The sequence below is a fragment of the Lipotes vexillifer genome, unplaced genomic scaffold, assembly GCF_000442215.2.
Source record: "Lipotes vexillifer unplaced genomic scaffold, Lipotes_vexillifer_v1.1 scaffold647, whole genome shotgun sequence".
Lineage (NCBI taxonomy): Eukaryota > Metazoa > Chordata > Mammalia > Artiodactyla > Lipotidae > Lipotes > Lipotes vexillifer.
In genome coordinates this window covers 583947-602432 of record NW_006793865.1, presented here as the reverse complement: position 1 = coordinate 602432, position 18486 = coordinate 583947, and the positions used below count along the sequence as shown (strand labels likewise).

At 43.2% G+C, this 18486-nt stretch overlaps 1 protein-coding gene across 1 annotated transcript in view; it reads right to left on the bottom strand.

The window, feature by feature from the left end:
• The window catches only part of AGXT2 (alanine--glyoxylate aminotransferase 2), a 46240-nt gene extending 28564 nt beyond the window's left edge, over positions 1 to 17676 (bottom strand). Inside the window, exons 1-4 of the mRNA XM_007466829.1 lie at positions 17514 to 17676; positions 10086 to 10171; positions 8648 to 8832; positions 890 to 1013 (exon numbers count right to left, since the gene is read on the bottom strand). Of these exons, the coding sequence (XP_007466891.1) occupies positions 890 to 1013; positions 8648 to 8832; positions 10086 to 10171; positions 17514 to 17601 (483 nt within the window). The 5' untranslated portion in view covers positions 17602 to 17676. The remainder of the gene's footprint in view (positions 1 to 889; positions 1014 to 8647; positions 8833 to 10085; positions 10172 to 17513) is intronic.
• Positions 17677 to 18486: the final 810 nt, after the last annotated feature.

The following is an 18486-nucleotide window of genomic DNA, read 5'->3' as shown; positions in this document are numbered from 1 at the left end:
GCCTGCCCTGAACTGAGGTTGCAGCTCTTGCAACGTCCTCCATCTCTTGTAGATAACAGTAAATATGGTACCTAAATAATACAGGAACATGATCATAATAGCTAACACCAGGTACGGCGCACTGTTCTAAATATGTATTAACTCATTGAATCCCGAGATGAAAACCTTGGCCAACATTTTAACATCTCAATTCAGTTAAAAAGTTCAATCATTTCAGACGCAGAAAAACATCTCATTTAGCAAAAATATCAAAGGGCATCTCAGACCAAATGAACTTAATGGTATATTAACTTTCTAAAAAATGGCTCCACTCTTTGTTAAAGAAGAATGGTTAACCAACAAGGACCTACTGTGTAGCACAGGGAACTCTGCTCAATATTATGTAACAACCTAAATGGAAAAAGTATTTGAAAAAGAATAGATACATGGTTATGTATAACTGAATCACTTTGCTGGACACCTGAAACTAACACAACATTGTTAAGCAACTCTACTCCAGTATAAAATAAAAAGTTAAAAATAAAAAAGAAGAAATTCCAATGACTTTGCAGAGGGGCCGTGGAGCAAAGAGATGAAAACTTCCTGAGGAACACAGCGGAGAGTGTCAGGAAGCCTGGGGCTCCCGCTAAGTGATTTCTGCAAAGATGTGGTGGTGAGGAGAGTGACCAAGGAGAGGCAGATGTTTGGAACTGATGAAGTGAACATCGGCTGGTTTCACCAGTAATTCATCAATTCCTTTCTTCTCCCAGAGTGCTTTCCGATATGGCCACTAGCGCACTCATTTTGGATGTTCAAAGAACAGACCAGATTCCCACCCATACTCTCATTTCCTAAGCCAGCTTCCCTGGGATCATGAGACTCCTATCCCTTTGAACTGGAAGCATCAGACCTTCAGAGGTTCAGGAAGAAGGGCTGAAAGCTTCTCTGCATATTCGTGGATCGGAGGGTGGAAGAAGACGGCACTTGTGTGCCATAGGCGGCCAAGCTGCTTTTGTGCCACTGCGTTTACTTTCCTGGATAAACAGAAGAGCAGAGTTACCCACAGTGCCAGCGCTCATGTCCCTCCCAACACAACACAGGCCATTGAACTCAAAGCCACGGCTATTTCTCAAAGAGTTTCAAGAGGCTGACTTCATCCCCACACAAGAAAGAGTTTCTCTAACCACCACAGGTATCTGGCAATGGGATATGTTGCCTCAAAATGTAATGAATTCCTCACCAAGAGGAGTGTTCAGAAGGAGACTTATGCGCTGGGGATTTTATTTTTTTTAATTTTATTTATTTATTTTTAACATCTTTATTGGAGTATAATTGCTTTACAATGGTGTGTTAGTTTCTGCTTCACAACAAAATGAATCAGTTATATATATACATATGTTCCCATATCTCTTCCCGCTTGCATCTCCCTCCCTCCCAGCCTCCCCATCCCACCCCTCCAGGCGGTCACAAAGCACAGAGCTGATCTCCCTGGGTTATGCGGCTGCTTCCCACTAGCTATCTACCTTACGTTTGGTAGTGTATATATGTCCATGCCTCTCTCTCGCTTTGTCACAGTTTACCCTTCCCCCTCCTCATATCCTCAAGTCCATTCTCTAGTAAGTGTGTGTCTTTATTCCTGTTTTACCCCTAGGTTCTTCATGACTTTTTTTTTCTTAAATTCCATATATATGGTATTTGTCTCTCTCTTTCTGACTTACTTCACTCTGTATGACAGACTCTAGGTCTATCCACCTCATTACAAATAGTTCAATTTCGTTTCTTTTTATGGCTGAGTAATATTCCATTGTATATATGTGCCACATCTTCTTTATCCATTCATCCGATGATGGACACTTAGCTTGTTTCCATCTCCAGGCTATTGTAAATAGAGCTTCAGTGAACATTTTGGTACATGACTCTTTTTGAATTATGGTTTTCTCAGGGTATATGCCCAGTAGTGGGATTGCTGGGTCATATGGTAGTTCTATTTGTAGTTTTTTAAGGAACCTCCATAGTGTTCTCCACAGTGGCTGTATCGATTTACATTCCCACCAACAGTGTAAGAGAGTTCCCTTTTCTCCACACCCTCTCCAGCATTTACTGTTTCTAGATTTTTTGATGATGGCCATTCTGACTGGTGTGAGATGATACCTCATTGTAGTTTTAGTTTGCATTTCTCTAATGATTAGTGATGTTGAGCATTCTTTCATGAGATTGTTGGCAGTCTGTATATCTTCTTTGGAGAAATGTCTATTTAGGTCTTCTGCCCATTTTTGGATTGGGTTGTTTATTTTTTTGTTATTGAGCTGCATGAGCTGCCTGTAAATTTTAGAGATTAATCCTTTGTCAGTTGATTCATTTGCAAATATTTTCTCCCATTCTGAGGGTTGTCTTTTGGTCTTGTTTATGGTTTCCTTTGCTGTGCAAAAGCTTTGAAGTTTCATTAGGTCCCATTTGTTTATTTTTGTTTTTATCTCCATTACTCTAGGAGATGGGTCAAGAAGGATCTTGCTGTGATTTATGTCATAGAGTGTTCTGCCTATGTTTTCCTCTAAGAGTTTGATAGTTTCTGGCCTTACATTTAGGTCTTTAATCCATTTTGAGCTTATTTTTGTGTATGGTGTTAGGGAGTGATCTAATCTCATACTTTTACATGTACCTGTCCAGTTTTCCCAGCACCACTTATTGAAGGGGCTGTCCTTTCTCCACTGTATATTCCTGCCACCTTTATCAAAGATAAGGTGACCATATGTGCATGGGTTTATCTCTGGGCTTTCTATCCTATTCCATTGATCTATCTTTCTGTTTTTGTGCCAGTACCATACTGTCTTGATTACTGTAGCTTTGTAGTATAGTCTGAAGTCAGGCAGCCTGATTCCTCCAGCTCCATTTTTTGTTCTCAAGATTGCTTTGGCTATTCGGGGTCTTTTGTGTTTCCATACAAATTGTGAAATTTTTTGTTCTAGTTCTGTGAAAAATGCCAGTGGTAGTTTGATAGGGATTGCATTGAATCTATAGATTGCTTTGGGGAGTAGAGTCATTTTCACAATGTTGATTCTTCCAATCCAAGAACATGGTATATCTCTCCATCTGTTTGTATCATCTTTAATTTCTTTCATCAGTGTCTTATAATTTTCTGCATACAGGTCTTTTGTCTCCTTAGGTAGGTTTATTCCTAGATATTTTATTCTTTTTGTTGCAATGGTAAATGGGAGTGTTTTCTTGATTTCACTTTCAGATTTTTCATCATTAGTATATAGGAATGCCAGAGATTTCTGTGCATTAATTTTGTATCCTGCTACTTTACCAAATTCATTGATTAGCTCTAGTAGTTTTCTGGTAGCATCTTTAGGATTCTCTATGTATAGTATCATGTCATCTGCAAACAGTGACAGCTTTACTTCTTCTTTTCCGATTTGGATTCCTTTTATTTCCTTTTCTTCTCTGATTGCTGTGGCTAAAACTTCCAAAACTATGTTGAATAAGAGTGGTGAGAGTGGGCAACCTTGTCTTGTTCCTGACCTTAGTGGAAATGCTTTCAGTTTTTCGCCATTGAGGATGATGTTGGCTGTGGGCTTGTCATATACGGCCTTTATTATATTGAGGAAAGTTCCCTCTACACCTACTTTCTGCAGGGTTTTTATCATAAATGGGTGTTGAATTTTGTCAAAAGCTTTCTCTGCATCTATTGAGATGATCATATGGTTTTTCTCCTTCAATTTGTTAATATGGTTAATCACATTGATAGATTTGCGTATATTGAAGAATCCTTGCATTCCTGGAATAAACCCCACTTGATCATGGTGTATGATCCTTTTAATGTGCTGTTGGATTCTGTTTGCTAGTATTTTGTTGAGGATTTTTGCATCTATGTTCATCAGTGATATTGGGGCCTGTAGTTTTCTTTCTTTGTGACATCCTTGTCTGGTTTTGGTATCAGGGTGATGGTGGCTGTAGAATGATTTCGGGAGGGTTCCTCCCTCTGCTATATTTTGGAAGAGTTTGAGAAGGATAGGTGTTAGCTCTTCTCTAACTGTTTGATAGAATTCGCCTGTGAAGCCATCTGGTCCTGGGCTTTTGTTTGTTGGAAGATTTTTTTTTTTTGCAGTACATGGGCCTCTCACTGTTGTGGCCTCTCCCATTGCAGAGCTTAGGCTCCGGACGTGCAGGCTCAGTGGCCATGGCTCACGGGCCCTGACGCTCCGCGGCATGTGGGATCTTCCCAGACCGGGACACGAACCCACGTCCCCTGCATCGGCAGATGGACTCTCAACCACTGTGCCACCAGGGGAGCTCCTGTTGGAACATTTTTAATCACAGTTTCAATTTCAGTACTTGTGATTGGTCTGTTCATATTTTCTATTTCTTCCTGATTCAGTCTTGGCAGGTTGTGCCTTTCTAAGAATTTGTCCATTTCTGCCAGGTTGTCCATTTTATTGGCATAGAGTTGCTTGTAGTAATCTCTCATGATCTTTTGTACTGCTGCAGTTTCAGTTGTTACTTCTCCTTTTTCATTTCTAATTCTATTGATTTCAGTCTTCTCCCTTTTTTTCTTGATGAGTCTGGCTAATGGTTTATCTATTTTGTTTATCTTCTCAAAGAACCAGCTTTTAGTTTTATTGATCTTTGCTATTGTTTCCTTCATTTCTTTTTCATTTATTTCTGATCTGATTTTTATGATTTCTTTCCTTCTGCTAACTCTGGGGTTTTTTTGTTCTTCTTTCTCTAATTGCTTTAGGTGCAAGGTTAGGTTGTTTATTCGAGATGTTTCCTGTCTCTTAAGGTAGGATTGTATTGCTATAAACTTCCCTCTTAGAACTGATTTTGCAGCATCCCATAGATTTTGGGTCGTCGTGTCTCCATTGCCATTTGTTTCTAGGTATTTTTTGACTTCCTCTTTGATTTCTTCTGTAATCACTTTGTTATTAAGTAGTGTATTGTTTAGCCTCCATGTATTTGTATTTTTTACAGTATTTTTCCTGTAATTGATATCTAGTCTCAAAGCGTTGTGGTCGGAAAAGATACTTGATACAATTTCAATTTTCTTAAATTTACCAAGGCTTGATTTGTGACCCAAGATATGATCTATCCTGGAGAATGTTCCGTAAGCACTAGAGAAAAATATGTATTCTGTTGTTTTTGGATGGAATGTCCTATAAACATCAATTAAGTCTATCTTTCTTAATGTGTCATTTAAAACTTGTGTTATCTTATCTATTTTCATTTTGGGTCATCTGTCCATTGGTGAAAGTGGGGTGTTAATATCCCCTATTGTGATTGTGTTACTGTCGATTTCCCCTCTTATGGCTGTTAGCATTTGCCTTATGTATTCAGGTGCTCCTATGTTGGGTGCATAAATATTTACAATTGTTATATCTTCTTCTTGGATTGATCCCTTGATCATTATGTAGTGTCCTTATTGTCTCTTGTAATAGTCTTTATTTTAAAGTCTCTTTTATCAGAGATGAGTACTGCTACTCCAGGTTTCTTCTGATTTCCATTTGCATGGAATATCTTTTTCCATCCCCTCACTTTTAGTCTGTATGTGTCCCTAGGTCTGAAGTGGGTCTCTTGTAGACAGCACATATACGGGTCTTGTTTTTGTATCCATTCAGTCAGTCTATGTCTTTTGGTTGGAGCACTTAATCCATTTACATTTAAGGTAGTTATTGATATGTATGTTCCTATTACCATTTTCTTAATTTTGGGGGGTTTGTTATTGTAAGTCTTTTCCTTCTCTTGTGTTTCCTGCCTAGAGAAGTTGCTTTAGGATTTGTTGTAGAGCTGGTTTGGTGGTGCTGAATTCTCTTAGCTCTTGGTTGTCTGTAAAGGTTTTAATTTCTCTGTTGAAACTGAATGAGATCCTTGCTGAGTAGAGTAATCTTGGTTGTAGGTTTTTCCCTTTTATCTCTTTAAATATGTCCTGCCACTCCTTTCTCGTTTTCAGTTTCTGCTGAAAGATCAGCTCTTAACCTTATGGGGATTCCCTTGTATGTTATTTGTTGCTTTTCCCTTTCTGCTTTTAATATTTTTTGTTTGTATTTAAGTTTTGATAGTTTGATTAACATGTGTCTTGGTGTGTTTCTCCATGGATTTATCCTGTATAGGACTCTCTGCACTTCCTGGACTTGATTGACTATTTCCTTTCCCATATTAGGGAAGTTTTCAAGTATAATCTCTTCAAATATTTTCTCAGTCCCTTTCTTTTTCTCTTCTTCTTCTGGGACCTCTATAATTCGAATGTTGGTTTGTTTAATGTTGTCCCAGAGGTCTCTAAGACTATCCTCAATTCTTTTCATTCTTTTTTCTTTATTCTGGTCTGTGATAGTTATTTCTCCTATTTTATCTTCTAGGTCACTTATCTGTTCTTATGCCTCAGTTATTCTGCTCTTGATTCCTTCTAGAGAATTTTTAATTTCATTTATTGTGTTGTTCATCATTGTCTGTTTGCTCTTCAATTCTTCTAGGTCCTTGGTAAACGTGTCTTGTATTTTCTCCATTCTATTTCCAAGATTTTGGATCACCTTTACTATCATTTCTCTGAATTCTTTTTCAGGTAGACTGCCTATTTCCTCTGCATTTGTTTGGTCTGGTGGGTTTTTGCCTTGCTCCTTTATCTGCTGTGTATTTCTCTGTCTTCTCATTTTGCTTAAGTTACTGTGTTTGGATTCTCCTTTTCACAGGCTGCAGGTTCATCGTTCCTCTTGTTTTTGGTGTCTGCCCTCAGTGGGTAAGGTTGGTTCAGTGGGTAGTGTAGGCTTCCTGGTGGAGGGGACTGGTGCCTGTGTTCTGGTGGATGAGGCTGGATCTTGTCTTTCTGGTGGGTAGGACCACGTCTGGTGGTGTGTTTTAGGGTGTCCGTGAGCTTTTTATGATTTTAGACAGCTTCTTTGCTAATGCATCGGTTTGTGTTCCTGTCTTGGTAGTTGTTTGGCATGGGGTGTCCAGCACTGTAGCTTGCTGGCTGTTGAGTGGAGCTGGGTCTTAGCGTTGAGATGGAGATCTCTGGGAGAGCTTTTGCCGTGTGATATTACATGGAGTTGGGAGGTCTCTGGTGGACCAGTGTCCTGAACTCACCTCTCCCACCTCATAGGCTCAGGCCTGACACCTGGCAGGAGCACCAAGACCCTGTCAACGCATATGGCTCAGAAGAAAATGGAGAAAAAAAAAAGAAAGAAAGAAGGAAATAAAATAAAATAAAGTTTTTAAAATAAAAAAATTATTAAAAATTAAAAGTAATAAAAACAAAGAAAGACACAAGAGAGCAACCAAATCAATAAACAAATCTACCAATGATAATAAGATCTAAATACTAAACTAAGATATACATAAAACCAGAAGCAAATTAGATGCAGATGCAAACCCGAAGTCTACAGTTGCTCCTAAAGTCCACCTCCTCAATTTGGGATGATTCGTCATCTATTCAATTATTCCACAGATGCAGCTACCTCTAGTTGATTGTGGAGCTTTAATCCGCTGCTTCTGAGGCTGCTGGGAGAGATTTCCCTTTCTCTTCTTTGTTCGCACAGCTCCTGGGGTTCAGCTTTGGATTTGGCCCCGCCTCTGCGTGTAGGTTGCTGGAGGGCGTTTGTTCTGCGCTCAGACAGGACGGGGTTAAAGCAGCCGCTGATTCGGGGGCTCTGGCTCACTCAGGCTGGGGGGACGGAGGGGCACGGAGTGCGGGGCGAGCCTGCGGGGCAGAGGCCGGCGTGACGTTGCACCAGCCTGAGGCGCGCCGTGCGTTCTCCCGGGGAAGTTGTCCCTGGATCCCGGGACCCTGGCAGTGGCGGGCTGCACAGGCTCCCAGGAGGGGAGGTGTGGAGAGTGACCTGTGCTCGCACACAGGCTTCTTGGTGGCGGCAGCAGCAGCCTTAGCGTCTCATGCCCGTCTCTGGGGTCCGTGCTTTTAGCCGCGGCTCGCGCCCGTCTCTGGAGCGCCTTTAAGCAGCGCTCTTAATCCCCTCTCCTTGCGCACCAGCAAACAAAGAGGGAAGAAAACGTCTCTTGCCTCTTCGGCAGGTCCAGACTTTTCCCCGGACTCCCTCCCGGCTAGCCGTGGCACACTAACCCCTTCGGGCTTTGTTCAAGCTGCCAACCCCAGTCCTCTCCCTGAGCTCCGACCGAAACCCGAGCCTCCGCTCGCAGCCCCGCCCGCCCCCGGCGGGTGAGCACACGAGCCTCTCGGGCTGGTGAGCGCCGGTCGGCACCGATCCTCTGTGTGGGAATCTCTCCGCTTTGCCCTCCGCACCCCTGTTGCTGTGCTGTCCTCCGTGGCTCCGAAGCTCCCCGCTCCGCCTCCCGCAGTCTCTGCCCGCGAAGGGGCTTCCTAGTGTGTGGAAACCTTTCCTCCTTCACAGCTCCCTCCCACTGGTTCAGGTCCTGTCCCTATTCTTTTTTCTTTTTCCCTACCCAGGTACGTGGGGAGTTTCTTGCCTTTTGGGAGGTCTGAGGTCTTCTGCCAGCATTCAGTAGGTGTTCTGTAGGAGCTGTTCCACATGTAGATGTATTTCTGGTGTATTTGTGGGGAGGAAGGTGATCTCTGCGTCTTACTCCTCCGCCATCTTGAAGTGCCCCCCTTAACTGAGGTTCTGAATCATGAACATGATCATTAGCCTGTTTATTGTATATTTTTCTGGCGTGAAAATCCCAGAATTTTAAGGATACTCACGGGTGGCAGTGACCAACACTGACAGTGACAATCCCAGAAAAGAAATCCAGGTATCTGTTTCCTTCATAATCAAAGAGCCACTCCATGTGCCCCTGGTGGAGCAACAAGGGCTCTGAGAAATAGGCCGTCAGCACAGGTGAAAGATGTTGCTTGTGGATCTCCAGGACTCGATTATAGGCAAGGGACTGTAGGTAGGCAAGATTTAAGCGGTTAACATCTTCCTTCTCCCCACATTGCTTACAACATCACTAGCAGGTCCATATAGCAGTGCCTGGCCTCCCACCACCCCGGCACAGGGCTGCTGCCCTTGCTCATCAGGGCAGCTATTGGCCCAGTGACCTCCTTGCGGGACAGACACCCAGGTCCTTCCTCTTAAGTGGAGGAAATTATTCATGTGGCCCTTTAATCCCTTTCTAGATCAAACATGGAGAAGGGGGCTGGAATTTTCTACCTCTCAATGGAAAGCCTTGCCTTTGAGTTAATTCTAGCTGTGAAAAAAAGTAAAAGACTTTGGAAGTAAATGTCTGAAGTAATGTGTTTTTTTTCCTCTGTAGTTTTTTTTTTTTTTTTTTTGAGAATAAAAGAATGGGGCTTCCCTGGTGGCGCAGTGGTTAGGAGTCCGCCTGCCGACGCAGGGGACATAGGTTCGTGCACCGGTCTGGGAAGGTCCCACATGCCGCGGAGCGGCTGGGCCTGTGAGCCATGGCCGCTGAGCCTGTGTGTCTGGAGCCTGTTCTCCGCAACGGGAGAGGCTACAACAGTGAGAGGCCCACGTACTGCAAAAAAAAAAAAAAAAGAATGAAGTGCTTGTGGTGTTTATGTTTTTAATTACAAAGCCACTGTCCTATAGTTCTCTTCTCTGTGGGTCCCTCCTGACTCTATTAATTCTACAATTTCTAACTTATGAATATTATGTAGGATGAAGGGGTGTTGGGGAGAGAGGGTGACAGAGACACAGAGAGGGAGAGAGAGAATGAGTCCAATATTTATTAGCCTGAGAGCAAAATGATAATTTTATATTTTTTGGTGGAGGACTCAGGAAGGTCAGATTATGCATTGACATATGAGATAGAATAAAACGTGAGCCTTCACATTTGTGATCTATGTATTTCTTTGTGTGTGTACATCTATGCCTACATCCCTGTGATACATATATTGCCATGGACAGTCTCTTCCTTGTATTCTCTGTCTCCTTCTGTTTTGTCTCTCCATCTCTGCCTCTGTCTGTCTCTGTCTCACACACACACCAACTCATGCGATGCCACTGAATGGGGTAAGAGAGTTCAGATGCTCCCAGTGACTTAAGGGATAGGACACCTGAGATGGATGGCTTAGTGGCAGGCAGGGCCGTCTGTGGGTCCTTCTTGAGAAAGCAACTACTTGAGGCCTCCCAAGAAGAACCAACTCGTTGGGATATTCCTAAAGCTCTTACTCTCACCTGGTATCTTTCAGGTGTGAAGTCACACGGAGGCATGCTGGGCTTTGTATGAAGACCGAGCTTGGTTACAGATGTCCAGAAAGCACCTACCAAAAGTGAAGTGTTAGTGTCCTCAGCTAAACATCACACAGGCACGTTCATAAGAATCATCTATAGTGACCTGAATCAAAGTCCTGAGGCACTTTTGTTTATTTCTTATTTAAATCAGCCTTTGGATTTGAAACTGAGGTATCTTTTTTTTTTTTTTACAGCTCAGAAAGAGTTTTACTCACAAGGCAGCCAAGCGAGGAGACTGGAGGACAAGTCTCAGAACTGCCTCCCCAGTTGGGATATTTGTGGAATAAGCAGGGTGGTCTTAGATGGGGGGAAAGGTAATCGGAGGTAGGGAAGAAGGTGAGGTAATTGGTGCTCTGCGCAGGTGCATCTCAGTTACGAAGTCTGCATATTCAAAACGGAGGCGCCGAGCGGGACGGATGGTGGAGTTTTCCAGCCTCTGACGTCACCAGGCCAGTGAGCACAGGCCCCAAACTGAGGTATCTCAATAATGAATTTTCTTAAACAACAAGGTCCTACTGTACTGCACAGAGAACTATATTCAATATCCTGTGATAAACCATAATGGAAAAGAATATGTAAAAGAATATATGTGTATAATTGAGTCACAGCTGTACAGCAGAAATTAACACAACATTGTAAATCAACTATGCTTCAATAAAATGAAAAATTAAAAAATAGTGAATTTTCTGGAGAAAAAAAGAGAGCTCCTCTCAAATCTAGTCAGGAAAGGCACAGAGGATACTGGGGGAAGTCATGGTTTCTCCCACCTGGGTCCCTCACAAGCTTGGGAAGTTCCTCCCTCTGCTGCCTGTATGGACTGTAATTCTCTGTTCAGTTCACACTTCTGCCAGGGCCAGGGGTTGCAGGAGTCCATTCTCTGTCAATAGAGGTGCTTTCTAAGCTTTGACCTTCCTAGTCCCTGAATCCCAGTACCTAGCCCCGTTCCCAGTACTGGGTTGGCTCCAATAAAAAATGGCTTTTGACTATTCTTGTAGGGCATGAGAAGAGAGAGGTGCTAGGCCATGTACTATAATAATAAATACATGCAAGGAGATCTGGAAGACAAAAGCTTCCTGTAAAACACAACTTGAAGTCCATGACAACACAAGACCGTGGCAAAGAAAAGATAAGCTGAGCCAGAGGAATCATTAAGTATTTGGAGCTAGAAGGAAGCTTAGATTTTTTTTTGCTGGGGTGTCAAAATGATCATTTTATAGATGTAGAAACCAGCCTAAAGTGGTAAATTAATTTGTTTAGGATCACCAAGCTAGTTAGCTGCAGAACAAGAACAAAACTCCCAGTTTCTGACTCCCAGCCTGGTACCGTTTCGCTCATTCACTGGCCACCTCCATCCTTCTGTGCCAGCACAGATTTTGACCCCTCTATAGCAGTGGGATGGAATAATAGAATCAGAGAACATCGGAGCTGGAAGAGCTATCTAGAAACCTTATAAGTACTCTTAGAAAAGAATGCCGCTAATTTTGAGGATTCAAGGTCAGTATCGAGAAAATTTTACAGGTGGAGAGAGCTGAGGAAATGATGTCTCTTGTTCAGCATGAAGGTTTGAATCCATGGATGTAATGTTGGTGTTTTGTGTGGCTATAAAGTCATCCTCCTGAGAAACACAATGAACAATTGTGTCTTTAAATGAATCTGGAAAGTAATGACACTGACTCTCTTTCTTTCAGAGAAAGCTCATCCACTTTTCTGCTCTACATAATCACGAATGTCGTTAATTTGCTCTTACTTTAAAAACAAGTGGCTTTTGGCTATCCATACATAGAAATGACCCAAAAAATAATAGCTAAGTTTTCTGAGAATTCCACTTTTTCAAAAGCTTTTCATTGTGTCTCTCTACTTTAGTTACTGTTCTGATATGGGGAAAAAATTTCTGAGTGTTTCTAAGAATTCGAATTCTCTCCACTCCTGCGGTCTCATTTTCCTTTCTGCAAAATTGGAGTTACCCATTGAGGAGGCTGAAAAGTCTCTTGACTCCAAAGTTACAGGAAATTATGAAAGTAATCTGGAGGGGGAAGAAAGAGAGTTGGAAAAATTTGATAAAGAAAAGCTTGAATTTTAAATGGTCAAGTTAGGTATAGTCATTCATTCATTTGTTTGTTTACCAAACTGATAGGAATATGATGGCTGAATGAGTGATCAAAATGAAATACATACAATTCTGCTCTCAGGAAGGATGGAGGAAGGAAGATTAGCAAGCAAGTAGGAAAAATAATAAGTCAGTAAGTGAAATAAGTCTAGATTACATCTCACATTTGTATGTGGAATCCAAAAACTGAAACAAATGAATGAGGATAACAAAACAGAAACAGACTCACAGATGTAGAGAACAGACTAGTGGTTACCAGTGGGGAGAGGGAAGCAGGGAGGGGCAAGGTAGGGGGAGGGGATGAAGAGGTACAACTACTACGTATAAAATAAATAAGGTACAAGGATATATTGTACAGCACGGGGCAAAACGCCAGTATTTCATAATAACTTTAAATGGAGTATTTTCTATACAAATATTGAATCACTATGTTGCACACTTGAAATTAATATAGTATTGTCAATCAACTGTACTTTGATAAAAAAAGGAAACAAGTCTAGACAACATCTTCAAACAGCTGAAAACCTCTCTCGCTAAACAACCCAAACTCAAAAATAACAGTATATATCATAGTTGATTGACAGAAAGAAAATGCTTCCGTTTTCATTATTCACTGGAAGAAATTCCAACCTAAACATGTTGATGGTTGCCTGCATTCTTTATTCAAAATAGCCTATGTTTTGAGGATGACATAGAGATGAAGGTTGATAAAGCTTCTCTTGGGCTCCTGGAAATTGTGTGTGCGCGTGTGTGCACCTGCCTGTTTGCACGCCTGGGGCCTGGGAGTGTGGGGCTAGTGGTGGTGGGGAGAAGACAGCACCAAGGGGGTCAGGGAAGAGAGAACTGAAATATGGGTTCATAAAACTGAGTCCCACGTCTATTTCAGCATAGACAATTTTTTTTTTTTGTCTCTCTTTTATCATTTTGGCTGGTCTGATGTTGCCTTTTTAAGCCTGATGCTGAACATGGATGACAGCTAATGATTTTCATTAAATTCATCAACTTCCACTCAATTCATTTGAACAACTCAAGACATTTAAAGGTGGCATTTGGGGTGGGGAGGGGGAGGAATAAATTAGGAGCATAGGATTAATAGATACACATCACTATATGTAAAATAGCTAAACAACAGGGATTTACTGATAGCACAGGGAACTATATTCAATATCTTGTAATAATCTGTAATGGAAAGGAATCTGAAAAAAAAGATACATGTATAACTGAATCACCTTGCTGTACATCTGAAACTTATACAATATTGTAAACCAACTCTACTTCAGACAAAAAGATGGTTTGGTTTGGAGACTACCACCACTCTTGCCAAGTGGGTAACTAGATTTAATTTTCCGGCTGCCTAATTCTCACCAACAGAGTTCCGCAACAGACAAGTCACCTTAGCTCTGTGTTCTTTCCCCCCAAATCATAGTATCAAAAAGTGAAAACCATATATATGTTAGCATACGGTATAGGGAGGGTGGGAGGGAGGGAGACAAAGAGGGAAGAGATATGGGAACATATGTATATGTATAACTGATTCACTCTGTTATAAAGCAGAAGCTAACACACCATTGTAAAGCAATTATACCCCAATAAAGATGTTTAAAAAAAAAAAGTGAAAACCTGTTGGGCAAGGTAAGTGAGAGAAATCGTTTTTGTAGACATTTGAAAATTCTAGGGGAAATTCTCTTTGTAATGATGAAGATTTTTCTAATATCCACAACCAACTTTCAACACAGTGTGGGTATTTATTAAGAGCCTGTGACTCTTTCAAATGAAAAAAAGGTTATAAAATACTTGAAGGGCTTCCCTGGTGGCGCAGTGGTTGAGAGTCCGCCTGCCGATGCAGGGGACGCGGGTTCGTGCCCCGGTCCGGGAAGATCCCACATGCCGTGGAGCGGCTGGGCCCGTGAGCCATGGCCGCTGAGCCTGCGCGTCTGGAGCCTGTGCTCCGCAACGGGAGAGGCCACAACAGTGAGAGGCCGCGTACCAAAAAAAAAAAAAAAAAAACTTGAAAATATACAATGGGCATACTTGGTAGAACATTAAAGGAATTTATTAAAGTGCTAACGATGCCTTATTTCTGCAGAGCATATTAGTTCACTTTAAAAAAGCTTGTCACTTTGGGTATCTCATCTGATACACCGGCTAGCCAGCAAGTTAGGAGAGGAAGATTTTATCACTCACCTTAGAGCTGAGGCCGTGATTAAACGTGAGGTGTTCGCAGTTTTGAGGTCCCACCCTCACCCCCCATGGGGCTGACGGCCTGAGGCCACCTCCTTTCTCCCTTCATAAACCGTCCCACAGTCTGCAGGAAGTTACGGAGGATGCTCATCCTTGACTGAACTGTGTGCTCTAAGTGACCGGATAATAATACCAGCTGCCTGTCTCCTGCCAGGGAAGCCAAGGGAAGGGCGTGAGACCTCTGAAGGTCTCACATCTGAATCAGATGTCCCTGCTTCTGGATCTGAAGCCTTGAGCAAAGGACCTGGATGGAGGGAGTAGCTGGAGGTCCTCATTAGAGCCATGATGTGCTTCTGAGGCTGTTCCTGCCTGGAGTTCCTGCTGTTTCCACGGGGCTTTCCCTGGTATCTTTGCAAGTCCAGTCCTGCCCACCTCCTCACCTTCCTATTGATTCTTATAGCCCCTCCCACCTTCCCTCTGTATCCTTCCAATAAATGTCCTTTTCCCTAAGTAAACCAGGGCCAATTGCCATTGTTCACCAGCAAGAGCTCTGCCTGATTCCCAGGCTGGTGGCGCCATCCATCCTTTGGTACTTTTGGGAGCAGGCCTTCTCTGAGCCCCTCCTGGCCCTCTGCTGGTCTTAGGTCAGTCCGCAGATGGCAGCAAGGATGGCCTGGAGGTGCAGGCGGGACACCTACCCTTAGGGCTAATTTGAATGTTTTTCTTAGAAAAGGCTTTGCAGGAGGCTTAGGATGTTTCTCAGGTGGAAATGGGTGTTATTTGCAATCCACTTGCCCTCCTGTGCACCCCTCCTTGTGGGAGAGAAGGCAGGTGATAGCAAAATGGTATGTTTGAGCATATACCCCACCTGCCTAGACATGTTATAAATTTAATGATCTTTAGCTAATTAGTAAGAAAAAAGGCATGGCTGAGATATTTTCTCCATTCTTTTATCCTGAAAGCAAATTGCTTCCGTAACTCTGTGGACATAGTCAGCCTAAGGTGACTGTGCCTATCAAACAGAGGTAAGGCTGAACATTGTATGTACACATATATCACATAGTATACATGCAGGTGTTCTAAAAGGATTGTGACATACTCTTTTTTTTGGCTGCACCACGCAGCATGTGGGATCTCAGTTCCCCAACCAGGGATTGAACCCTCTCCCCCTGCAGTGGAAGCTCGGAGTCCTAACCACTGGACTTCCAGGGAAGTCCTGTGACACATTATTTTTGCATATCGGACAGCTTTTAACACCAGGTGATCTTCCTGTCTAACATGGCCCCTGCCTCCCCCTCCGCCCGTTTTAGTTTTCTATTGCCTCACCATGATTTGGTTTGATTTACAGCATGTATCTCGACTGGATTTCATCTTTTACATATTTACCTGTTTATCTATTTACGCTCAGTCTCCCCCACTGGGGTACGTAAGGGCTGAGATTTTGTTTTGCTCAGGTGTGTGGTAGGTGCTCACATACTTATTGCCTAATGTCTATTTGCACCCCGCAGATTCTTAAGAAGGGTGTGTTCAGTGAGTGTGCGTTTGGATGAACAAACAAGCAGGCAGGTATTTAGGACTAGTAGGTAAGAAAGTAGAAGCCAAGTCCCAAAGGTTTTGGAAAGACCAGGTAAAAAGTATGACATCCATGTCTACGTGTGCTGGGTTTGCAAGATTACTTTCCCCCTGTAGTGTCCTTGGTGGAGCCACGTGAAGGGGTCCTCAGTGAGCTGATCAAGATCTCTAGGCACCGAGCCTCACCTGCCATTTCCTGTCCCCTGCTCCCACCATCAGCCCAGCTCCACAACCCTCAGGGCAGGGGTAGGAAAGGGGAAGAGGCAGCAGAGAGGGCATTTTCTCTTACTTTGTCAACAACTGGTACTTTTAGGGTAGCGTCCTCTTTACTGAGCATAAGACTCTGGGTATAATTCTAGCTCCTTCTCAGGAAATGCTGGAGTTAAATAGTGTTCTGGCGAAAGACCCATGACTGGGGGAAAAGACAAATCCAAAAGGGTGGGTAAGAAAGGGCCTGGTGGAATCGCTCTGACTTTGGAGCCAGACAGACCTGGCTTTGAACCCCAAGTTGTCACTTCTATGTTTCTGCCTTTGACCACATTTCTTAATTATCCTTTATTCTTCTGTCTCCTCATCTGTGAAATGGGTTAATAGTACTCCCTAAGAAGTTTGGTTGAAGATGAGAGGAGATACTGCATTTAAAGCATCAGATATGTTTTACGTTTCAAAGAATTGCAATTGTTAAGGGGGAAGAAAGCAAATGGAAGAGGAAGGAAGGAGATAGCAAAAGGAAAGATGAGGAGAGAATGAAGATAAAATTGATCATGATGGGCAATGGAAAATGGTCCCCTGTGTTTGTTTGGGGCCTGCGGGGCACAGGGTCCCACTATGACACATCAGTGTGCAAATGCCTACTTACGCTCGAGTTTGCAGCAGGGAAATCGGTGAGGAGGTGGTAGGCTCCTAGTGAAACAAGATAGATGTGAAAAATCAGGAACACAAAGGCACATGAAGCCACCACCAGACCTGGCTACCCCAGGTCTGTTCCTGCTGGAGAAAGAGGAGAGTCTGAGTGGAAGAAAAGGACTCAGGGTCTAGACCTGGCTTCAGTGACTTGGGGTAAATGACTACACTTCTCTGAGGCTGTTTCCTTGTTAGTAATTGAGGGGGTGGTACCACTTTCCGGAGGCCTGGCGGAAATTTGTGTGGATGCTTTATGTTTTTTAAAACAGTTATCCTCGAGCATCTGTACACACAGTTAACACTTTATTATTTTGAATTGCTTTCTTTTTCTTTCTTCTTTATCTTGCCGCGACTGTTTTTACTTTGAAATTGTGTATAGTCAGGTTTTATTATCCACGAATTTCATTTCAGGACGAAAAGAAGCATTAGAAAATATTGGACAGGAGAAGTGGGCACTGGGTCTGACAAGGTGAGGTCTAGCTCACAGGTCTTAGTGAACTTGTCTCTAAGACCCTATCCAGGTCTAACATTCCAGAATTCCAGGCAACAGGCCCCAGAGCTCAGCCCTTCCCCTCTCGCTGACCCACGTCCCTCTGGTTTCCACTCACCTTTGGGGGAAGGGCGTGTCTTGGGAGTCCTGGGAGTTGAGGTCTCCAGGTACAAAGCTCTCAGCAAATGTCTCCAGGCTAGACTCATCTCTCCCAGTCAGGGAGTAAATCCCCGTGGAAGCAGGTCTGAGGAAGGGCTCCACTGCTCACTGACCAGCTGGACTTTGAGATTAGGACGGAAGGGGAGGAGCTAACCGAGGGGTTACTGCTTCCACTTCCAGCGGGTCCCAAGGAGAGAGAAAGAGAAAGGGGGTGGGAGAGAGGGAAGGAGGGAGGGAGGGAGGGAGAGAGAAAAGAGAAGGCAGGCAGGCAGGCAAAGCAAGGGGTCTTCAGGCTATTTTGCTAGTTTTTGCTAGTCCCATCGGGGTCTCATCAGGATGAGAGTTTCTCTGCAGAAGGGTGGTGATGGGCCTGGGGGAAGGGTCAGGATATAGTTGCAGGGGTCAGAGACTTAGAAAGGAGAGGAGTGAAAAAGAGAGAGAGAAGGAAGATATCCGTGAATTAAATGGGTAAAGACACTGGTTTTCGTACTGGGGGTCTTGAAGGAAGACAAGAGGCATAATGGGGAAGGAGGTAGTCCACGGGAAAGCAGAAGGGCGCCAAAAAAGCTAGGGACGGCTCTGGACAGCTGCGTATCCCCTTAGGTATCTGAATAAGGCAAGAAGGTGAGAGCTGAGGAGTTAGGGTGCTTTATTTTTGTTATGTTTTAATTTCTTAAATTCCCATTTGTCACTCCCGATTCCCCTGCACCCCTAATCTCCATAAGCAACTATTTTGTGTGTTTAATATATACCTTTTTGTTGGTATGTATTCTTTTAAAATGTTTATTGTTTGGGATGAATGCATTTTTTAAAAAAAATTATTTATTTTTGGCTGTGTTGGGTCTTTGTTGCTGTGTGCGGGCTTTCTCTAGTTGCGGCGAGCGGGGGCTACTCTCCATTGCGGTGCGCGGGCTCCTAATTGCAGTGGCTTC